Below are 25,014 nucleotides of genomic sequence, written 5' to 3'. Positions count from 1 at the left end.
AATGTGCAGGCCCCGCCACAGGCTGAAAATGTGATACCTTGGTAGGCCCCCTCACAGGCTAGAAATGTGGAACTATAATGTACAGGCCCCGCCACAGGCTGAAAATGTGATACTTTGGTAGGCCCCATCACAGGCTAGAAATGTGGAACTATAATGTGCAGGCCCTGCCACAGGCTGAAAATGTGATAATTTGGTTGCCCCACCACAGGCTGAGAAATGTGACTAAGATTTGACCCAAAGTCGGAAAGATAATTAATCCGGATCAAGTTGAAGAAAAGACATTGAAACTATAACACATGTTTATGAGCTATCATATGCTATATATTTCTTGTGTGGCTGGACTTTTATTGATGTTTGATGTACATACTTGTATCGATTATTTGAGCTTTGATAGCCGGTTTATGACTTCATGAAATATGCTTCGACTTGTCGTGGTTTTCAGATTTTTATTATTATTGTGTTGGTGTGGATGTGTAGGAATTCTTACTGGGCTGTAAAGCTCACCCTCCTCCTCTTCTTTTTCTTTACCAGAGTTGCAGGATGCATAGATTTGGATGGGATGGGCGCAGAGTGCGAGTACCAGAGTTATTAGTTAGTTAGTTTGTTTATCCTTCTTTGATGTCGATGAACATTTGAAGATCTTGTAATTGAACTAATTTGTTTATTTGGACATGTTGGACTGCTCTATTTGAATTACTAGATTAATTGTGGATTTATTGGAATTTTTGTTAATCATAGGCCTTGCATGATCTTTAGGGCACTGCTCTAGGGCTCATGCGGCCGGTCGCGTACCGGACCCGGGTGCTGGGTTCGGGGCGTGACATATGTTTTCTACTTCATGCAACTTAGCTATGCATTAGTTCTAGAACACAATATATTTTATATTGCACATACTCCAAGTTTTGTCATCATCAAAAAGGGGGAGATTGATGACTCAAAGATTGATTTTGATGATCACAAAACCTTGAAGTATAATTACTAATGTTTGTGTTGCAAGAAGAAAGATAATTTGTTTTGCAAGGAACATAGCAAGTTGGAAAAATACAAGAAGGTCTCAAAAGCTCTCAAGAAAAATTGGAAGAAAGCTACACTTCATTGGCCCAAAGTTCAATTTCAAAGGATTCAAGTTGGAGGGACAATTCTAAAGAAAAACTCAAAAGAACTATCCTCGAGTCGACTCCTGGAAGTTCAGAGTCGACTCTGGCACTCTGGAGTTTCAAGGAACAGTGCTCGAGTCGACTCCGGGACTCTGCGAGTCGACTCCGACTGAGAACAGACAAAAAGACAGAGAGTTAATTTTCAGCGCTACAGTGCTCGAGTCGACTCCCAGCTACAGTGCCGGCAGACTCTTATTCACGGTCGACTCCTACTTCAGCCGAGTCGACTCGAGCACGCTGGGAGGCATAACGGCTAGTTTTTTCTCAACTCCAACGGCTCTATTTTTGTCTCTAACGGCTAGATCTTTGTTCCCACGACATCCAAAGCTATAAAATCAAGGGGAGAGTTATGGGAGAAGTAAAGAAAGTGGGAGAAAACACATAGGAAAGAGATTTCAAAGAGATTTCAAGAGAAACCTCCCAAAAGCATAAAAGGGTCATTCAAAGCAAAAAAGAGAAAAGAAGAGCATCCGAGTGAATTCCAAAGCTTCATCTCTAACTGTGTGCTGCCTCAGTGATCCTCTACCTTGTGCGAAATCAGAAGAGGGTCAAGTAAAGAAGAAGCCGAGTTCCCTCATCTACAAAACTTGTTTGAGGGCTTCTCTTTACTCTATTTGTTTACATTGTTATATCTGCTTGTTTAAGAAGCCTTGATTTGTTTTAAACTCTTGTTCTAATATCTTGTAACTTGATTCAATCAAGGGATTAAATCAAGGGGTTAACGTTTGTTGGTGAGCCAAAGGGAAAACCAACGGTGTAAGATTGTGGTTGGTGAACCGGGAGAAACCAACTAGGTTGGATTGTGAGCCCGTGAAAACAATCGGATTGGTTCTAGTCAGTGAGCCTGTGAAAACCGACCGAGTTCGTTGTGATCTCGTGAAAACAACAAGTTAGGTTGTGAGCTTGTAAAACAATCGGCTGTAATCTGAGGGATTATAGTGAAATTTCCAAGAGGTCTTGGGGAGTGAATGTAGGTGCTGGGGTGCACCGAACCACTATATATCTTTGTGTTTGTGATGCTTTATCTCTTGTGTTTCATGCTTTACATTCATACTTGATTGTGTAATATCACTAGCTTTGTTTCCTATTGATTTATAAGTGATTGTTTAGAACTTGCTTAGCTTCCACTCCATTCTTACGATTCACATAGATTAAAATTGATCATACAACTATAGATTAATTTTAGATCAATTGCACCCTAAAGCTATAGTACAATTGCTCTAGCTTAATTTTCCACTGCTTTACTTAAGTAAGTAGCATCTTATCATCCCGCTGCATTCAATTCAAAGTAAAAATTAGGGAATATAATTTTTAGAAAATTCAATTCACCCCCCCTCTTGGGTTGTCATCTTGGGCAACAGATATAGATATACTAGTATCTGATCCATTTTTGATTTAATTTTAGCCCTACTAATGACAAATAGGTATAACTGAATCGAAAAGAAGGTAAAACCATGGGTGCAATCAAAGATCTATAAAAAGACTATCATTTAAGTTTAAATTTATGGGATATTCAAAGAATTTGTATGAGGAGGAGCCATTTATTGTTTCTTAGCATGTTGAAGATTAGAGATTAGCTCAACAAATGTTATTTGGATTGAACTACTTTATGTAAGGTTTAGAGCCTCTTGGCATTGATTGGGCTAGTCGGGTTGTTGGAACTGTGTCTTTTCTCTTCCTCCCACTATGTTTATGTTTTTCTATTTTTAGCTAATCTTTTATATTCATTTCATGTGTGGTGGTTTTTCTCATTGTTGTGCACAAAATGGTATAACACCAAGAGAGTATTTGGGCTAGAAATAAAGCAAGCATGGGTGTTGGAAGAAATCTTACATTGGTCAACAACTTTTTAAAAATAAATAATGAACAATAATTTTAGCCAAATCTACTTGCATGAAACATCTATCTTAAACAAAAGTTGTCATAAACTATTTCATGTTCTAACACAATTTGTCCATATAGGCTAGTTTATTTTCATGAACAAAATTAATCTCAATTTAGTTATTTCAAAAATTTTAGCCAGGCATAAACAATAATATCTTGTGAGATAACTACTTTAATGTATATTTCTATTTCAATTTCACTTTTTATTTTTTTTCAAATAAGCACAGCCAAGGTTGTCGGTTTTATTAAATACTAGAATCTTAAACAAGTTAAAAAAAAAAAAAAATTCAAGAACAAAGTTTCAGAGAGATGGCAGGAGGGGTTAGTTGGGAGTCTCACAAAAAGCTTCAATAGTCTAGCATGGCACCATATATAATGAGAAAGCGTAATGGACTCCATGGTCCTTTTTTTTTTTTTTGATCAAAACGGTATTTCATATGGACTCCATGGTCTTCAATTATACATAGAGTATATATGTCCCATGATTTATCAACTAATTAATGTCCAAAAACTAAACACTTGCAACAAATGCTCCAATGACAAGGTTGATCACACTCACATAGATGTAACTTGAATAAGTTTGCCAACATTTTTCTTTTTCTTTTGTTCCAAATTTTGAGTGCATTGCATAGGCATATAGTGTTTTTTTCCTAAGATCACATATGCCCTTTGGCTCCATCTAGTTCTGGTTTATGCTGCATTTGAGTTAGAATAAAACCTCTTTTAACCCACCTTCTCCAGCTAACAACTATTTTTGTTCCAAATTAAAAATTAGAGATCACTACATTTTCATTTGAGGGCACATAGCTTACATCGGCATAAGATGGATTTAGAACATCTTGATTTATTCATTATTGTGAAGAGGAGCACAATAATGATGTCTATTGTGATGCTAAGCTAGACTATGATATCAAAGATAATAAACAAAATAATTCTTGTATTCAAAAAAAAAAATATGTAAAATATTTATGCAATACATCTTGGTTATCACAATAACTTTTTAATATAGATTTTTTCTTTTCTTTTTTTTAATGGTTTTTTGCATGAATACGCTTCTCAAAATTCAAATTTGCGTGAATACCCTCTTCAAATTTATATTTATTTATGTACACTCATAAAATATTATTTTTGCACAAATGCCCCTAATATAACGGTTCTTCTAACACCGTTAATAAAACCCATATTTATTTTAATTAAAATAAATTAAAATTTGAAATTACTTTTTTGTCCTCCATCACAATCGTCTTATAAATGTTTCTTTTTGCACATCTATTCATTAAGAGTATTTTGATCATTTTAATTTGAAACCATTAATTTTTTAACGGCATTAGATGGCGTGGGTATACATAAAAAAATAAAAATAAAAAAAATGATAGAATAGCAAAACAAGTATTTTACGAAAAAATATACATACAAATATTAATTTTAAAAAGATATTCATGTAAAATTCAATATTTAGGAGGGTATTTATGTAAATTTTTTTTTTTTTAATAATATGGTGGGAAAGCATATCGACATGGGCCAAATATGTAACTTGGAAGCAACTACAGCCGGGCCGCAAGACCACCAGACCAAGGACGTCGGCCCAGCTACTTTTAACACCTGGCCGCCACCTGGCCTTGCAACGGAGGAAAAGATGCCGACGCCGTAGGCCTTCAAGAAGGAAGAGGAGAGGCCAGGGGCCCAGGGCCTTCAAAAACGGCGGAACCCACCCTAGCAAGACGTCGACGAGGAAGAGGAAGACGAAGACGAGCACCCCCTCGCTCCATCCATGGCGAAGAAGAACCCCAGCAAAGCCTCTAAGGTTGGAACAAAGTCCAATTTTTTTTTTTTTTTTTTTGTTTCTTCAAGTCTCTCTCTCTCTCTCTCTCTCTCTTCTAGCGATGGGAGTTAACAAATTTTTCACAGGATTGGAAGGAGAAGAGACAGAAGAAAGAAGGACCGGAGAGGTCACTAGCAGAGGAAGGAGAAGTGAAGGAAATAAAAAATAGTGAAAAAGAGAAGGATAAGAAGGAGAAGAAGGTCTATGATTTGCCGGGACAGAAGCATGACACACCGGATGAAGTTAGCCTTCATTTTCTCCTTTTACTTTTGGAAGAAATTGACTTGAGATTTCATCTTTTTTTTTTTTGTTGTTGTTGATGTGCAGAGAGACCCATTGAGGATATTCTTCGAGATGCTGTACCGACAGCTGCCCGACAACGAACTGGCTGCAAGTTGGTTAGTGATTCTAGCTATTTGTCAATCATTTGAGTTGTTTCTTTTCTAGTTATGATTTACAAAAAAGGAGCTTGTTTTTGGAAATTTGAGAGGCAAATGATATGAGGCTTGTGGTTGAAATAGCTGAATTATCATGACCAATATTTATGTAAGTTTATGCTTTCAAAAAATCACAACCATTGCATTTCATTCTTCGCATTTTTATGACCTGGATTTTTTTGTTTGTTGTATACTATAAGAAGTGTAACTAAATGTTCTAATTATGAATAGTTACTATGAAAGTTTGCTGGCTCAGTACCCGTACCCGTACCGGTACCATTCTATTATAATATCAATATACGGTATGGTACAAGACGGTAAGGCATATCGAGTGTTGGTATGGTATGAGACTGCATACTGGTTCGGTACTAGTATGGTATGTACGCTCGGTACAACATGATACCGACTGATACGACAAATCTTAGTTACTATAAAGTTGGAGATTGGGTTTGCTAGGGCCCTTCCTTCCTCGTATTGCTCCTTGTCCTTTGCTAGCAAGCTAGGGCAAAGGCATGAAGGTGATTTGTGCTTCTGCTCTGAGTGCTGTAGAATTGGTATCCCAAGGAGGGATGGAGGTGGCTGTGGCCTCCTCGTTTGTGAGGTTTGGAGGTGCAGTTTGGAGTGGGGTTTGGCAGAAGGAGAACAGGTCTTGAGTTGGATGGTTATTTGAGGTTTGACCCAAGGAGCCTCTAAACAGGGACCCTCTAGCTCTCCTTGGTAATTCTGTTTCTTCTTCGAAACAAGCTGGGTTGTTTATGAAAATAAAGGTGGAGAAGGAGGTGTGTCTCCCGTTCTTCTTGCTTGAGGGGAGAAGTTGAGATAGAGTTGTTGCGACAAACGAAGATTAATTGCTAGGCGGCAAGTCAATGAAAGGGTATTGTGGTCGTGCGGGCATGTGGTTGGAGTAACACCCATGTATAAGTTTCTTCTAAGCTATTTGGTGTGCAGTTAGGGATTAGAGGGTTAAGTTGAAGTCATTCAGTGCCTACTGGGTTTATCTACTCGATTTTATTTTAGAGGGAGATTAGGAGAGTTCTGAAAGGGGGATTGTGGATTTCTTAGGGTTATGCAGTAATCGTTAGAAGAGGGGAAGAGGAGCACAGCTGAAGAAGAATCTCTTGATGGTGCTGCTGGTATGAGTCAGGTTTTTGTATTCATTTGCTGCTGGGGGGACCTTTGTAGATAGACAAACAAAGCTTCAAGGAGATTTATGTTGGATTTAGCATAGTGTTTGTGGATGTGATTTAGTTAATGCAGAGGAAAACTTGAAGGATTTATTATCATTGTTTTGGATTATCGGGAATTATGAGATATTCTAGTGGAATTTGAGCAGAAATCTATAGGTTGTCCATTTTGTGTCCCTTTTGGTCATCTATCTGCATAGTGTCCAGCCAAGGTCTGTGTGGAAAAATCAGATTTGGGTGGATGATTCTTATGGCTAGTTGCAGTGGAGAAGTGCTCAAGTTTTTCTGACTGTTGTAGTTTTTGCTGAGTTTGCTAGAGCTTGTATGGAGATGATACGAACTGCTGATGGTGAAGTTCAAACTTATGCAAGGGGAACAATCTTTTGAAATCCTATTTTGGATCTAGTGCTCTTCAATGGGACAAACTTAAGATGTTCTGTTAAAGGCCTTCTTTTAGACACAATATTGATGGGAAGAAGATTAATTCTAGTACGGGGAGTATTTGGAAAATAGACCTTCCATATGGGACATTCAAGGATTGAAGTATTAGTTCCAATACATACTAGTAAGGTATCAATATTGGTATTTTCTTTGGTATTGATCCATATCAACACATGGTATATCACCTCATTTTTGTTGCACCGGTGTTGATACATAACTTTATTGTATCGTTAACTTACTGGTTTGTGTATCATAGCAATACTTCAATCATTGCTTGGGTGTTTTAAAGAGCGGGGAAAGAGACCGAATCTTGAAGGAGAGAAAAGTAATCAAGTGGAGAGCAAACTTGTTTTAAATCAAAAGGAGGGTTTTTTTTTCTTTTTTAATCCAAACAAGTGTGCTCTTAGAAGGAGAAGAGGAAGCTAATTTATGTAGCATGAGGGAGGATATTTAGAAACATCTTTATACTTTGGTAATATTGTAAATTTTTGGAAGAAACATGTTGGGATCAAACTGAATCAACGTTCAAGATCATAGACTGATCTAAACACACAGACTTCAATGAACAAAATAGAAATAGAATCAAGTTATCAAACCAGGCAAGAACACAATTTTACGTGGTTCAAGTTCATAAAGAACTCTACATCCACAGAACTCAGCCACTAAGCAATCACTATTCAAAACAAGATTACACCCTCAAGGAGACAGTTATTCTTACAGCCTCATAGCCTCACGATACAAGATTTCACTCTCTCTAGGCTTAGCACCAAAAGCCAAACCTCTCAAGAACTCACATCCCTTTTCTGAAGCAAATAACAGAACAACTACCCAACAGCTTTAGGTGCCAAGTCAGTAACTAACTAGAAAACAGTTATTAAATAGCTAACAAACTGAATAATGGTTACAACTAACTCTGTTTGTGAACCACAACTCACAAACCTCCACCTTGGTTTACAAACAAGTGATTTTCTGCTGTAGTGGCTTCCATGTCCTTATTCATCTTTATCAACCAACTTCAATCTGGACCAGATCTAAGCAATGCTTAAACTTGGCCAACGAAACAATCTTAGTTGCCATATCTGCAGGATTATCCTCTGTAGACACCTTTTTCAAACTGATCAATCCACTGCTCACAGTGTCTCTGATGAAATGATGTCTAACATCTACATGCTTGGTTCTTTCATGATATACTGGATTCTTGCAGAGTTGAAGAGCACTTTGACTATCAGTATATAGTATTGCAGAAGAACTTATCACCCCAAGTTCCTTAACCAAACCCTGTAACCATAAAACTTCTTTCACAGCTTCTGTAGCAGCAATATATTCTGCTTCTGTTGTAGATAAAGCCACAATAGATTGCAACTGTGATTTCCAGCTCACAGGTCCTCCACATATGGTAAAAATATATCCAGTAGAAGATCTTCTCTTGTCCACATCCCCAGCATAATCTGAGTCAACGTACCCTAGAATACCTTCCAGACTATCAGCTCCACCAAACCTCAATCCCACATTCACCGTACCTTTAAGGTATCTCAGTAACCATTTCACCCCTCTCCAATGCTCATGACCTGGATTTTCCATATACCTGCTAAGTACACTGACAGAATAAGCAATGTCAGGTCTCGAGCACACCATAGCATACATTACTGAACCAATAGCATTAGCATAGGGGACTTTAACCATTTGTTCCTTCTCTTCATCAGTTTTAGGACATTGAGTCACAGAAAATCTAAAGTGACCTGCTAAGGGCACACCAACAGGTTTAGACTCTTGCATAGAGAACCGTTTCAAAACCTTCTCTAGATAACTCTTTTGAGACAAAAATAGCTCCTTATCTCTTTTTCTCTTGATCTCCATACCTAAAATTCGTCTTGCAGCCCCAAGGTCCTTCATGTCAAATTCTAAACTCAGCAGACCCTTTAGCTTTTGAATCTCAGGTTTCTCTTTGCAAGCTAGCAACATGTCGTCTACATAGATTAGTAAACATATCAAGTTGCCACTTTCAAGTTTTTTGAAATAGAAACACCCATCATAACTGCATCTCTTGAAACCAATCTTAATGACAAAGCCATCAAATTTCTTATACCATTGTCTAGGGGACTGCTTCAGTCCATATAAGGACTTTTTAAGTAGGCACACCAAATCCTCTTTGCTTGGTTCCTTGAAACCTTCTGGCTGTGACATGTATATCTTTTCTTCAAGATCTCCATGTAAGAAAGCTGTTTTGACATCAAGCTGCTCCAGCTCCCAATCATACTGTGCAACCAAAGCCATTAAAATTCTGATTGAGGTATGCTTGACTACAGGAGAGAATATCTCATTATAGTCAACCCCTTTCTTTTGTGTATAGCCCTTGGCAACAAGCCTGGCTTTAAATCTCATTGGCTCAGTGGCTGTTGCACATTCCTTCTTCTTATACACCCACTTACAGCCCACAATTCTTTGGTTTTCTGGTTTCTTAACCAAAATCCATGTCTGATTCTTACTCAAGGATTCTAACTCTTCAGTCATAGCAACAATCCATTTCTTGGACTCTTTACTTTTAACAGCATCCTTGTAAGAAGTTGGCTCTTGTTCTTCAATCTCTGAGGCAGTCATAAGGGCATAAGAGATCAAATCTGCAAAACCATATCTAACAGGTGGTTTTATAGCCCTCTTAGTTCTATCTCTGGATAATTGGTAGTTCAAGACTGATCTTGATCCATCTACTCTCGACTCCACCTGATCCTGTGCTCCAGTTGAACTAGATTCTGTGGTTCCTTGGTTATTCGGTTGATCTTCAGTAACATCAGGTTGGGATACTTGGTGCTCATAGTCAATTTGGGATGGAAACTCCACCTCAAACTCAAAATACTCCTTGTCTGTAGAGGATATACTCTCTGTACTTTCAACCTCATTACCTGCATTGTTAATCCTCAAACAAAGCATTTCATTTTCATTAAAGATTACATCTCTACTAATAATGATCTTAACCCCAGGAGCATCTTTCACCCATAATTTGTACCCTTTAACACCTTCTGGGTACTCTAAGAACACACACTTTAGAGATCTAGGCTCAAGCTTCCCTTCACTTTGGTGTACATAAGCTGTACAACCAAAAACTTTGAGATTTCTATAATCTGCTGGTTTCCCATTCCAATATTCTTCAGGTGTTTTAAAACCTATAGCAGTCGAGGGCAACCTATTAATCAAATAACAAGCTGTAATGATGGCTTCTCCCCAGAAAAATTTTGACAAACCAGAACCATATAACATGCATCTTACTCTATCAAGTAATGTTCGATTCATCCTTTCAGCAATTCCATTTTGCTGAGGAGTTTTTCTAACAGTCTTGTGCCTCAATTTACCATTATCACTACAATAAGCATCAAATATCTCATTACAGAATTCAAGACCATTATCTGTTCTTAGTACCTTAAGTTTCTTCTCAGTTTGATTTTCAACTAAGACTTTCCAATGTTTAAATTTCTCAAAAGCTTCATCCTTAGTTTTCAACAGAAAAATCCAAACTTTTCGAGAGAAATCATCTACTAAGGAAAGGAAGTACCTGCTGCCACCATGAGATGGAACCTTTGCTGGTCCCCAGAGATCTGTATGCACATATTCCAGAATTTTTCTAGTGTTGTGTACTGCTGCCTTGAATGACAATCTATGCTGCTTTCCCAGAATACAGTGCTCACAGAACTCTACCTTGCTCACTCTGTCACCACACAAGAGACCTTGTTTCTGCAGTTCCAGCAACCCTTTATCACTCACATGAGCCAGTCTTTTGTGCCAAAGACTAGTCTTGTTTGAATCAATCTTTGCTGCTGTACACACTGATGCCTCTATTGTGCTACCAAGAAGGATATAGAGGCCATTTCTTTTGGTACCTTTCATGACCACCAAAGCACCTCGAGACACCTTCAATTGTCCATTTTCTGCCTTGAAGCTATAACCAGATTCATCAAGAGCTCCTAGAGAAATCAAATTTCTCTTAAGATCAGTCACATGTCTAACGTCCTTAAGAGTTCTGGTCATTCCATCTACCAATTTGATAGTGATGCTTCCTATGCCAATTACTTTACATGGGGTATTATCTCCCATGAAGACCTTATCACCATCAACTTTTTGATAGAAACTGAACCACTCCCTTCTTGGACTCATGTGGTAGCTACAACCTGAATCCATAACCCACTCCTGCAAGTTCTGGTCCACTGAGATAGTTAATACCTCAAAACTTTCATAGCCATTATCAGCAAGAGCTGCATCTCCTTTGTTCTGCTCCTTATCTCTATCCTTCCCATCAAGTCTATCAGGACAGATTCTTCTTATATGTCCTAACTTATTACAGTGGTAGCATTTTACCTTACTATAATCTTTCTTTCCAGTCGACTTGGATCTTGAATGTGACTTCTTTCTGTGGTTGTTAGCATCCTTCTTTGTTGGTCTTCCTCTAACAGTCAATCCTTCACCAGAACTTTGAGTCTCTTCACTACTTTTGATGTCGAGTAGCTTTGAATTCAGAGCATTCTGAATATCGTCAACTGAGATTGTTTCTCTGCCATACTTTAAGGTATCCTTAAAGTTCTTGAATGTTTTAGGCAGAGAATTCAGGAGAATCACAGCCTTGTCTTCTTCATCTATCTTGACGTCGAGATTTTCAAGATCCAATATCAGTTTATTGAACTCATCAAGACTATCTTCAACAGGTTTGGATTCATCCATCTTGAATCCAAAAAACTGTTCCTTAAGATAGATACGATTTGGCAAAGCTTTTGCCATGTACAACTCCTCGAGTTTCTTCCAGACTGCAGCAACAGTTTTCTCCTTTGAGATCTTGCGAAGGACCTGATCAGAAACGCTAAAAACAATTACACTTCGAGCCTTTCTTGAGATTTCTTCTTTGTCTGAATCCCTCATATCCACTGGAAGTTGATCTTCTGGAATCAAAGCTTTATCAAGACCCTGCTGAACCAGAACAGCTTCCATCTTCATCTTCCGCAAGCCAAAATCGTTTTTGCCAGTAAACTTCTCTATATCAAACTTCGTTGAAGCCATCTCAGATTGATTCTTGGAGACCCGATGACCAAGGCTCTGATACCAGTTTGTTGGGATCAAACTGAATCAACCTTCAAGATCATAGACTGATCTAAACACACAGATTTCAATGAACAAAACAGAAATAGAATCAAGTTATCAAACCAGGCAAGAACACAATTTTACGTGGTTCAAGTTCATAAAGAACTCTACATCCACGGAACTCAGCCACTAAGCAATCACTATTCAAAACAAGATTACACCCTCAAGGAGACAGTTATTCTCACAGCCTCATAGCCTCACGATACAAGATTTCACTCTCTCTAGGCTTAGCACCAAAAGCCAAACCTCTCAAGAACTCACATCCCTTTTCTGAAGCAAATAACAGAACAACTACCCAACAGCTTTAGGTGCCAAGTCAGTAACTAACCAGAAAACAGTTATTAAATAGCTAACAAACTGAATAATGGTTACAACTAACTTTGTTTGTGAACCACAACTCACAAAACATATACTGGATAGTGTTGATTTAGGTAATAATGATCTAACCCAATGATGACGAATGGGGGAAAGTTGACTAGGTTCTCACAAGGGCTAAAGAATCCAAAAATAAGAAAGGAGATGAGTGAGATTTTGGCTCTAGGACTAGCAGTTGCAACTCAAGTAGAGTAGCAAGGAGAATTTGTTTTGTCTAAGTCATGGTTGCTTCTTGAGATGTTAGAAAACTGCATAACTCAAAGAAGCAGGTCAATAATAAAAGAGGTGTAGGGCCGATGCTTTTGGAATGGAGGCAAAAATTTGTAAGCTTGTTGCTATGAAGTTTCCTTGGAGAGACGCTACCTTTGGAACATAAAAGGGAAAATCAGAGGTAATGAATTCCAATAGCATGGAATCCTTAGGATTTCAATGCACATAAGGTGAATTATAGTTAAGGAAATGTAAATAGAAAAAATAAAAATTTAAACTTATAGGAGGAAGTGGTAATCAAAGGTTTGTAAAATTGCTACTAAGAATCATATCGGTATGCTATCAATTCGGTACAGTATGGTATGGTCGATTTGGTATGGTACGTACCTCGTATAGAGACAGGCTTCCAACACTTTCTCACTCCTAGCTATGGTACCACCTGAAACTGGGCGTTACAGGTTGGTTTCGGAATGTACGGTATGGTTTTGCTTGGTTTAGATTGATACGAAGTTATGGACAGGCTCGACTTATATTACTGAACCGAACCTTAGTATGATACGGTATGGTCTGTATGGGGTGGTACCGGTTGGTACGGTAGGCCTTGCTGTAATCTATTATGTGTATAAAGTCAATCTGCATGTTATAAAGCTGAGCCGTGGAGGGTTTCATGTTGAATTTTTGAGGTCCTTGACTGGTTGTCTGGAATTGGAACTGTATTGGAAAGTAGCGGTTGAAATTTGATATCAGATTTTGTCAAATTATAAGAACCTAACAAAACTTATTGTAGCGAGGTTGCAGAAGGTGATGGCAGAGCTACTTAACTTTAGTCAAGCAATGTTTATTAATGAAAAACAAATAAGTAGCACATGAACTCATCTTCAGGTCAAGAAGAAACGACTGTGTGCAAGGTTTTGTTTCAAAGTAGATGAAGAGAAGGCGCATGATAAATCTAATCAGGATTTTGTCCTTGTAATGTTGATGAAAGTAGGATCTTTGGTTTTGTTGGTTTGTATTAGTAATTGTATGCATACACCTTCATTTTCTATCTAGAATGTGGAAGTTAATGGGAACTTTAGAGGGAATTTTGGACAGATAGTGGAGGCTTATTTTCCCTTCTTTTTTCACGATAGGGATGGAATCATTTGGTCTTATGCTTGAGCTAGGGATAGTTAAGAAGAACTTTGAGATTATCAAACAACAAAGATCTAGGTTCTTATCCATACTGCTTTATATGTATAATATATACCAGGCAAGCAGTTTATTGGCATGAATACGAAAGGCACGTAATATGTACCATTCATTTCAGTCTGTGGGACAGCATATAAGCCCTGACCAATTCATATCAAACTGATTTGTTGCAATACGGAACCAAATTTTGAAAGTATAGATTGAGTTGTTATTTAGACAAGAGCATCAAAGACCATCTGTTGTTGTTCAAACAGCAATTATCTTAACTACAGAGTTCTACTTCGCTGATATTCTTGCCCATGCCCTCGTTCTTCTTCTTCAGTCTTTTTTCATTGGGTGCCTCCCAACATCAAAAGTTCTGAAGCTAAATTTTTGACAAATAAAGGAGATTCCTTCTCTCTTTTTTTAATTCTTGTCTGCGATTAGTGCTGAAGCTCAAGCGCTGTGTGAACGGATCAAGGCAGCTAAAGAGGTCTATGGATCTTGTTCTATTTGGATAGAAGGGCATTTCAAGCTTGTAACAGATTAGTTGATAGACTATTTCTTGGATGATTACTCTGCAAGACCCAATCCTCCCGTGAGTCCCACCTTCTTAGACAATTTTCTTATGTACAGGTAATGTATGTAGAGAGGCCAATGAAGCAGCTGATTAACCCTCAATAAGCTCTTGCTGATCATAGTTCTAGGTTATGGGATAGTGGTTCTCGGAATTTTGTATCTCTCTCACCATCTTGAACAATTTTCTACTCAAGGTGGTTTGGACTCGGAATTTGTCATACAGTACTATTTTAGTGTAATCTTCCAAGAATACTATAGATATATAAGGATCCTGCAGTACTATTGTTCTATAATCTTCGAAGTTAGAGTTAATAGGCAGGTGAAATGTCAGTAGACAGATGTTTACTGGTTACTGGTAGCTATGATTTAGAGTTGCAACTTTGGATTAATGAAGTAAATTATATCTTTCTGCTTTTCTCATAAGATATGCAAGTCTTCCTTGTTTAACAAACTGTTGGATCTGAATGTTGCAGCCTGATCCGAAAGTCATCAGCTTCAGCTGAAGCCAGAACCAAATTCAAGTTTCTGAACCTTGGACTGAACTCTCAATGGCATTAATGACAATGAAAATGATGGCCCACATTCATCATTATATTGAGTTGTTCATAATAAAGAAGGAAACAATTTATAAAAATAAGTGTGAGATTTTAATTATGCTAAATATATAAGAATACATCAGTAGGCTAAGTGTTATGAGCTTACCAATGGAAGATAAAAGTTCATTTAGGTGATCACTCTGTTATTCTGCTTTTACAGGAAAATCTTACCCTAAATTTACAAACAACAATGAATAAATTTAATTTCTGCAATTTAGTTAAACTCTTGTATTCAATATTTGCTGCTGACTCTGAGAGATGCTATCTAATGTCTTGGTACCGCTGAAATTCTTTTGAATTCAAATAACAGCAATAAGCATCAGCAGTCTAAATTTCTTTTTGAATATTTATAGTATAATTAACTTTGCAAATCAATACAAATTGACACCATCTTTCTTGTGCTGATCTAAATGGATTACTTTTGGTATTATCTTCCTGCACCAGGGAAATTTATTTTTGTGCTTTACAATAATAGGATAGCTAGATAATTCTATTGTTGTCTCTCTTGTCTGCTTTACATGACGAGATGATATACAGAAGATATGCATGTTTGCATTATATCTTCAGCACTGAGAAAAATTCAACCATTACGCCGAGTTATGGGAAGGAGAATTAAATTCACGCAGGATGCCTAAGTGATAGTTGGAAAATAAAGAGATATATCTGCCTCTTCATATTCCTGCAAAAGCCTTTTATAGGAAAATCACTGTACTATTTTTTTTTTCCTCAAAAAAATTATTATACAAATTAAGAACATTGTTCTAAAGGTTTGCTATAGGAAACATATGCATAATCTATATCATCATTATGAATTTTATTAGATGGCTAGTGATGCATATGAAGTTATGTGTAAGCTGTACATTTTTAAATTTTCTTAAAACTTCAAATTTTCTTCTCAGAGAAATTATACATATTGTTGTCTGATAATAATCAGTTCAGGTAAATTGAATTTCTGTCAGGGCCTTAGTCAACACCTTATGCAATGAATTAATTATTGTACCTAAATGAGCTTGTGGATTAAGCTGATTAGAATAATCACATTGCTATGTGCAACTCCACTGGGGAAAGTAATCTGGTTATGGCTCTGTTGCATCATAGTTTTTATTGAAGGACATTGACTTGGTCATTTGCCATTGCTTGGTACAGCACATCCCACTTTCTTGGAGCATGAGCACTTTAATGCATAAAGCAAAGAGCACTGGTTTCCACCAAAGTCAGCTTCTCCAATAACTTACTAAATCACAGCCTTGTCCTGAAGGCTTTGTAGCCTTCATTATGTTTGCATAATTTTTTTTTCCTGCTATCATATTTAAATATCATCTTGTACTTTGTCCAAGTTGGTTATTCATAGCATTCTATCAACATTTTACTAGGGGGCTTGTATCTGGATCATGCCAACCCTCTATGACATGAATCCTTGAATCTGAATTCTGAAAAATATTGTCTTAATATTCTAAATTTGTTTAGTTCACTGAAAGGTGGTTGGGGTTTAAAATACCTTACTTTTCTGACCTCTCTTTGGAGAACTACAAGATTTAATTAAACCATGTCAAAATAAGGGGATGATATGGCAAAACCAGCCTCGAAAGTTTCATTCAAGATCTAAATATATATAGTTTTTATTACAAAGTATTGGGCTATAAAAGCTCTCTTGGGAAATCAATACATATGTGCATCCGAGTATATGTCTAATGTATTTATTTTACTTTTTTAGTATGTTCAGGTAAACAAAGAAAGTGTCCAGAATCTGGCATATTTTGGAATCTTATTCATATACTGTTTCAATTTATCTTCCCTCACGGCTCACTGAACTACATTGTGGAAATCTAAAAAAAGTCACCAAGTTGAGGTGCAATATATGTGCCTCCCAGTCTTCATGTTTGTGTGGTATTAGCATTTGCCACTGCTGTTCTTCCTGTTACGCGTGCCTTGAAGAAAATGTGACATTTTGGACAACCTTTGCATTACTCTAACAATAAGAGGTCATGAGAGTTCACACAGTCTCCTTTTTCGTCCGATAGTGATGAATTATGAAATCAGTAATCTTGGGGACTGAGTCAGCTTATATTAGCAAAAAATAATATGTTAATAATGTCTTTAAACACCAAACTTCCAAGCTCTGCATAGTTTTTTATGTCCCATGATGTCAGTGTTTACTTCAGCTTCCCCTTTTTTCCTGTTATCTTTCCTTGAAAATGCAAAAAAATGACTTTGCTGAGCACGATTGTTTGTGCACAGGATGATGGAGTGGGGACTGCTTCCACCAGAAGCAGCCAAGATGGTTTATGAGAAGCTTCAGAAGAGCCCACAAAAGAAGCTTGAGTCACCAGACAAGGCCGCCGCCCTTGAGAAAGCGTCAACTTGTTCTGTGAAGAAAAATAGGAAAATGACGTCAGAAACCGTGTTGAAGGCCAAGAAACGAAAGCGTATTGGTAGCAACTCAGATGGCGGTCATGATGATTCCATCTCACGAAAGAAAAAGAATAAGAAACTGAAGGTTTCCATCTAGCCGACCGATCTACAACCTGGCTCTCTTTATTCCGCACCTGATCGTCTGCGCACCAGTGCAGACAAGTATTTATCATCTGAACAAAGATTTTTCAAAGTTCCTGTGGAAGTCAAAGACAGCTCAGGTACGCACTGGACATTGACAATGTCTACAATAGATTGGAACTTCAACAGTTTATTACTACCTTGGTCACATGTGATGAAAAGGAAGCTGCTTGGCAATCGATGCATTCATTGTTAATTCATGATCTTGTCAGTCAGTTCTAAGCTACTATAATCTATTGTGAATGTCTTGATCAGAGTAAGAATATTCAATGGGATGGCATTAATGATTCGATGAGGCCATGGTGATTTATGACATTTGGTTTGGAGAAGTCTGCTTAAGAAAATAATTGCATCTTTCACTAGCTATGGAAAAGTAGGGAGGAAAAGCCTGCATTTCAATCCTGCCAGCGTCCATTGAATCAAGAAGTACATTATCCCGAGAAACTGGGACTAATTAATGATATCTCTCTCTCCCTAAATGATCCTTTACTTCAATATTCTATGATCAAATCATAGAAAAAAAGAGCATAGACAGGATGGAGTCTTGGTTTCTGTGCTAAGTATACAATTCCAGCAACATCATATGGATTTCTCGGATCTACTGTCCTTAGGCCCCTCTGCAGTTGCTTGACAGTTGCAATTGAGAAAATTAAGACTTACGTGGCTTCATCTGGTTTGTTTTTGCTGATATTTTGGTGTTATTAGGAAAGTTGTGGTCAAGTAATAAGCGAATCAATTGTTTATTGGCATGCTTGGTGTAGTTATAAATCTAGGTTGCTCACAGGCAGACACATGACTTGATTTCTTTAGCCAGGAAGGGGTCAATTGTGCTATTCTCCACAGCTGTCTACTGAGACCAACAAACCATGCCATGCTAATTTTTTTTCAACAAAAAAAGGAGTACATCAACCCCATGAATTGTTAGAGGTGTGGTTCATGTTCATTGTTAGTGACCTTCCAACTACACCCATAATGATGATTGCTCTTGCTGAGATGTGAACAATGCTGAAGCTAGAAATAGATATGGTTGGTCCTTTTCAGCTATTCTATAATTTTGCCACATGGACACAGGTGATAAGCTCCCATTACTCTCAACCCTCAAGGAATTGAATGGAAAGATCGGAATCGGAGATGCAAAGCTTCAGCTTAACTTGGGTTAGGTCAATGTGTACTTGATCAGGTTTTGCTGCAAAGCTTCAGGTTGGTTTTGGGTTTGAAGGATTTCAGGAAGAGCAATGCTAGGAGACAAAGAGGACTAGCAAAGATTCTGACCATCTATGGCTGCAGTACCCAAGTTGGCTTTCCATACCAACATGGATTACTTAGTTGTTAAAAGTGGTTTTGCAACAAGGATTTGTCAGCTAGTGAGTTTGTCATATAATTATACTTATGTGGAAGGGTTCTCAAACTGAAACAATCTAATTGTGATCAAAATCTAATGGCTGGACCTTTTACCTGACCTGTATCTGAGTTTATTGGCTGTATTTGGTTTAAGTGAAGTCTCCAACCAACCCAACCAGCTCAAGTTGCAGTACTGATGCAATTCCAACCCAAACCCCATCCCTTATGATTTTCTCTAGTCCAAACTTAGACTTGTATAAATACGCTTTGGTTGTAAAAGGCTAGACCTGTTGTGGATTCAGATCATTTCATAATCCCATGAAGTTTAACCTGATCAAATCCAAACCAAGATGTTGCTAGACCGAGGACATACACTGAAATAAGGCTCTTTTTTATAGCGTATGTTAGACCTCTGATTGAGTGTTATGATCTTCCCCTTCTTCCCCTTCTTTTATGTGATTTATACATAGGTTTACTACTGGAGAGTAGAGAGTACTGAGCTAATGAACAACCCTTATAAACGCCATGCTTGCCTGAGAAATTTGCCAGTGAAAGGGCTTGCTAGCTAGGCAAATGATCTTTTATCCCTGATTGCAGTTACGTACGTAGGTGCTAAAGTAAATGCTCTGGAGCGCATGTTAAGTGCAGAAATTTTCCCAAAGATTACTAATATTGGCTTCGATAACTACTTTTGCGAGGTTCGTCAATTCTCTTGTGCCACCTGATGATATAGGAGGATCCTCATATCGATATGAACCACTTTGTCCACTACGAGTAGGGTTGGACAGGGTCCAGAAGCAAGATCCCCCATATTGGGAAGCTGAGTCATAAGCTAAACTTTCGGAGGCCATAATTTGATCATACGACGTCTGATTGAGATAATTTTTTTTTTTTAATCGGATAGTTTTTCAATGCCGTGCCTTTTAGGAGGCGGCACCTCTAGCGATTGAGCTCAAATTCCATTGTTTAGAGCTTGAAATGGGCTGTTCAAATCGAAAATTTTATTTTTAAATAATGCTCTGGTCGAGCTTAGCTCTCTCCATCCGAAAAGAATTAAGCAGAGCGACATAAGACAGAGTTGATGTATAAGTCGAGATCTACCTTCTCAAGAATTTTAGCTTTTTCAAGAAGATTTCTACTAGTGATATTTATTTTAGGAAAGAACGTCTTGTTGTGATTAGGAAGAGAAATCTAATTCAAATTATATAAGGGCAGACCTCATCATTATAAATAGAGATTATGTCCTTCGATTATAAAGGGACTTAAGCCATACTTTTGCAATTCTACTTTTAGTTTTTTTTTGAGAGATTCGAGTCGAGTGGGTTTAAGGAAACTTCTTTCTCCTGGATTGGAAGACTTGGTATAGAAAACTTTCATTGGATAAAACATGCTTCCGATATAGCATCACTTGGGTGCTAATCCATCTTGTGGTTGTATGCCATACTTGTTTGATAATTTAGCACTTATCTTGAAAAAGCTTATATTTGTTGATAGTTATGATATAAATCTTTTTGATTACGATGGAAATTCCTTGAGCTGCTTGTTAGTGGGTTATCTATCATAAAAAAATAAAAATCCTCACTGTCCGTTTGATATCTTTAGTTCAACTTAACCATCCGTTTAATATCTTTGAATCAGCTTAAGAGGATTGCTTAACCATGGGCTTCTAAATTTAATCTTCACAAATGACTGTTTGCAAGTCCCATGAATGCAATCTTCTTTTGATAAACCACCCCTCTGCATTTACTGGAACAAATACTTATAAAATAAAAAATGTAACAATAAAAGAGAGTATATTTACCAAATTTATTTCAGAAAATCTTGATTGATGAATTAAGACTCTTAATCTCCATCAATTGTTGCTTCCTCTTAATGAACATCACTGCTAATAGGATTGTAACTGGACAGTTGCGTCCTTGTCATGCATTGATTTGCCCATACTAAATCACAAGAATAGCCCTGCCCGCCCCCCTCCCCCTGTTCCCGTTCTTTCTTTTTTTTTTTTCTACATCGGTTGGAAAGTAATCTAGTCTGCTGCGCTGTTTGCCTCCTAAATATCCATTCACTTTGAATTTATATTCCACTTCAGACTAATATCACTTAAAAATTTAATTGAACATATATAGGCAAAATCCAGGGTGCATATCTAATTTCATGTACCGCTTGGATGCAGTAGATGTTGTTCGTTCTTTTATTCATATTGGATCATTAAGCTTTAACTTTTATATACTTATTTATTTATAAAAAAAGATTCATAAGTTATGAGCTATATTGGGTCCAAGTCTTTGGTACCACAATTACTATACAAGTTTGATTAGCTAAGTTGATGAATGGATTGCCCACCAACCGCCACCCTAAATTTCTAGTCACAAATGCATGTGCTTTGACAAAGAACAATATTTCACCCAACACCCCTATCCTCCTCTTTTGATCTGACCTTCGATGCAGACTTGTGCAATCCAGCGTTCATCAGTGTGGGCGAGTACTATTTAGTCCAAGCATGACCTTCATATATGTAACCAAGCTTGCTTTCTATTTAATAGAAACCAGAGTAAAATGCTCAAAGAAATTAAATACATGAATTATATGAAAAAAAATAAATTACTTTTTTTCTCTTTTTCTTTTTTTTTTTGGCTGCAATGAAAGATTCATGATGCTTTAGTATGAATGCATCCAAGAAAGTTAGAAAACAATAGGCCCGAAAAATTCTAAATAGCTGCATCTTATAGGTCCAAAAAATTTCACCGGAGTGATCAGCCACAAAGGGCGCCTTCCAATCCATTACACTGTTCATCTCTCGATAGGCATGCCTCTTTCCAAAGGAGACGCATTCCCTTGTCAAGTTCTAGATGTCTCGCAGTAGAGAGTGGATACGAACCTCAAATTAAATACATGAATGATAAGAAAAAAATTAAATTGCTTTTTTTTTCCTGTTTTTTGCTAGAATGGAAGATCCACGTTACTTTGGTATGAATACATCTAAGAATATCAGAAAACAATAGGTTCTGAAAATTTTAGGTAGCTGCACCTCACAGGTCAAAAAAAATACCACCAAAACGATCAGCTACAAAGAATGCCATTTAGTCCGTTGTCGCCTCTCGGTAGGCATGCCTCATCCCAAAGGAGACGCATCCCCTTGCCAAGTTCCATATGTCCCGCAGCCAGGGGTGGATACGAATCTCCCTCGCTCGACTTTAAATCCCGTCAACCACTATAGCCAGATCACATTCCAACAAAATGACGTGACATCGGCTCTCAAAAGACACCGAGCATGACTAAGGCTGGCGCAGACAACCCTCAACTCTTCCTCAGGGATCGAGATGTCTGTTCGGATACAACTGATGAAATTGGAAAAATAAATTGCTTTTAGCAACTATGCAATTGTTAATTGAGGCCAAACAGCCTATGTCCCATGAAGGAGACCAAACTGATGTCGAGTCAAAATAATAGAATCCAAAGCCGTAAAAGACGTTTGGGTCAAGGTCTTGGTCTTCTCTCACACCCTCACGCACCTGCCAGAAGAAAGCGACCTCTCCCCTTTTTCTTCTCAAAGACTCGGTCGTCATTCTTAGTACAAGTAGCACGCCAACGAGCTTCACGTCCACTTCGAAGGCCAACTATTTCAAAAGTCACAGGAGCTGCATGGTGCTTCAACAAAACGCTAGGCGGATATCTTTCGTCACCTTAAGTAATATAGAGAGAGACGTGGATATTGGTCAAGCAACTTGTCGTCCGGAACCCAAATTTGGCTGCAATTAGTCTTCATCTGCAAGCTTAATTTGCAACTAGTCAACAAAAGAGGGCAAAATAACTATGGAGTCCACACCTATATTAAGATGAGAGTATTTATGAATACAGTATACCTTCTTTTGCAGCCATGGTGCACATTGAGAAAATGTTGCCATTTATTCTCATTCTTGTCCCTTGGATCATGCTTTTATGAATCAGGTATGTAGTCAAATATATTGGAATATGATATTATGCGTGTTTAGGGTGCGTTTGGTTGCAAGAAAAACTGCACCAAAGTTTGATGTTTCATTCTGGTTCAAAACAAAATCGCTGAAAGTTTTTCTTTCTATGAGAAAATCTATATGTATTTCAAAGATTTGATGTTTCATTCTGGATCATGCTTTTATGAATTAGGTATGTAGTCAACTATATTGGAGTATGATATTATGCGTGTTTAGGGTGTGTTTGGTTGCAGGAAAAACTGTACGAAAGCTTGATATTTCATTCTGGTTCAATACAAAATTACTGAAAGTTTTTTTTTCGATGAGAAAATCTATATGTATTTCAAAGATTGATGCTTACTTTTTTCGAGGAGGAAGGCTTGCTGTAGTAGAAGCCAAGGTCAGGCTTAAGAAAAATAATAGATTTCTTCTTAAATTATGTTTACATGTTGTATTTTATATATGTATAGAGTAATCAGGATATAGATAGATTAAGTTATTTTTGGATGTCAGATGATTCATTACGTGTTCAGAATGAATTTAGATATATGATCTGATCTCAACACATCCACACAATGGGTTTTGATTGAATTCTATATATTTATTGCTGAAATTGCAAATTTGATCTTCCACAATTCTTTGAGAATTAGGACAAGTGGAACCTTAGTTGAATGTCAAACTAAGGGCGAGACGGATCTCATATTAATTACATCAAGGTATGATATTTTGTAAACTCATCCAGTTGACATCCTTCATATTGATCAATTATAATTAAGGCATATATTTAAAATTACCTAACTAGCTATAAAAATATTTAATTAAGACCATAATATTTATTTAAGATTTGTAAAGTTTATCTAGAAACAATTTGTTTTCTAGATCTATGATTTGGCTAGAGCAATTTTACATTTCATAGTCAAACTTGGTCTTGAGATCTTAAGTTAAATCAAAATCTGCTCCACCCAAGTTGTCCTATCCACTCTCAATCTTTGCTCATACCCAACCAAACTCATGCACTCCTCAAATGCCACAATGTACACTCAAGATAAATCCTACTCTCTCTCTCTCTTGTGAACACCTCATACATTTGCTCACTCCGTGGATTCAAGGAATTAATTAGAACTACATCTTATCTATACTATTTATTGTATTGCCAACCCCTAGATTAAATAATAAATATTGTAATCAAGACTCAATTCTCGCCCCCCCCCCCCCGCCCAAAAAAAAAAAAAAAAAAAAAATCATCAAGTTTCAATTCCATAACCTCTACCTACGTGCAAGATGGATGTGATGATTAAGGTATATCCAACTTTGTCTCTTTGTATTCCACTTGATTATTTAAATCTAAATAATAAATAATTAGATAATTTTGAAGTCAATGGGAGTAAACCAAAATAAATTCGAATGCAATATTAGAATCTTTATTTAGAAAAAATCTAGTATTCCAAAAACATCCCAATCAATCCACATTGAGAGCCAAAGGCTGTTGGATATTTGGTTTATCCTTTGCTAAATTTTAGATTTGGTGGTAATACTATTCATTTCCGAGCAAGGTTCGTCATACCGGTACCGGATCTCGTACTGATGTCGCATTAGATAGATATACCAAGTGTCGGTACGGTACGGTATGCAGTATGTGAGGCATACCGGTACGGTACAGTATATCCGGCACCGACCGGTACCGATTGGTAAAGTATACCATGCTTCCGAGCCATCCAAAATTTCATTATTTGGTAAATCCAACTCTTTCTCCCCTTCCTTTTTGCTTTTTTTTTTTTTTTTTTTTTGCTAAGATTGTCTCTTCTTAAGAAAGAAGTGAGAGACATCCATTGGAAATCTGGTCCCATCTGAACAACTTGTAGTATCACACTCGGTGCCATACCACTTGTCATCTTTTTGCGCACTTTAGCAACTCACAGTCAAAAAAAACTATTATGCACATGTGGTCGATGGTGACTTGGTCAACGCTCTCAATATGGAGACATTGGACCCTCCCTTGTAAAAACCACTCTTAAATATTCAAATAAAATTAGACATAGTCATAAATAATCTATACCAAACAAAATCTATCAAATGCTTCAAATGCTTATAGCCAAAATAGCCATTATTATCCCCATAAAAGATAATAACATCAAGACCCAATCACCTCTAGTTAACTTACCTCCCTTTTCAGTGTTTTTCCACCCATTGGCTTCAT

The 25,014-nt window shown here is 37.3% G+C and overlaps 1 protein-coding gene across 1 annotated transcript; it reads left to right on the top strand.

The window, feature by feature from the left end:
- Positions 1–4,674: 4,674 nt before the first annotated feature.
- LOC103696862 (uncharacterized) lies at positions 4,675–18,985 on the top strand. The gene is made up of 4 exons (XM_008778584.6): positions 4,675–4,845; positions 4,950–5,105; positions 5,191–5,261; positions 17,212–18,985. The coding sequence occupies exons 1-4, from the start codon at positions 4,813–4,815 to the stop codon at positions 17,480–17,482; spliced, it is 531 nt and encodes a 176-aa protein (XP_008776806.1). The 5' UTR covers positions 4,675–4,812; the 3' UTR covers positions 17,483–18,985.
- The last annotated feature ends 6,029 nt before the right edge of the window (positions 18,986–25,014 follow it).

This window comes from Phoenix dactylifera, chromosome 16, assembly GCF_051530095.1.
Source record: "Phoenix dactylifera cultivar Ajwa chromosome 16, Ajwa_hap1_PhDact_Kaust_v1.1, whole genome shotgun sequence".
In the NCBI taxonomy this organism is placed as follows: domain Eukaryota; kingdom Viridiplantae; phylum Streptophyta; class Magnoliopsida; order Arecales; family Arecaceae; genus Phoenix; species Phoenix dactylifera.
The sequence above is the reverse complement of the archived record's forward strand: the minus strand, read 5'-3'. Positions and strand labels throughout refer to the sequence as shown.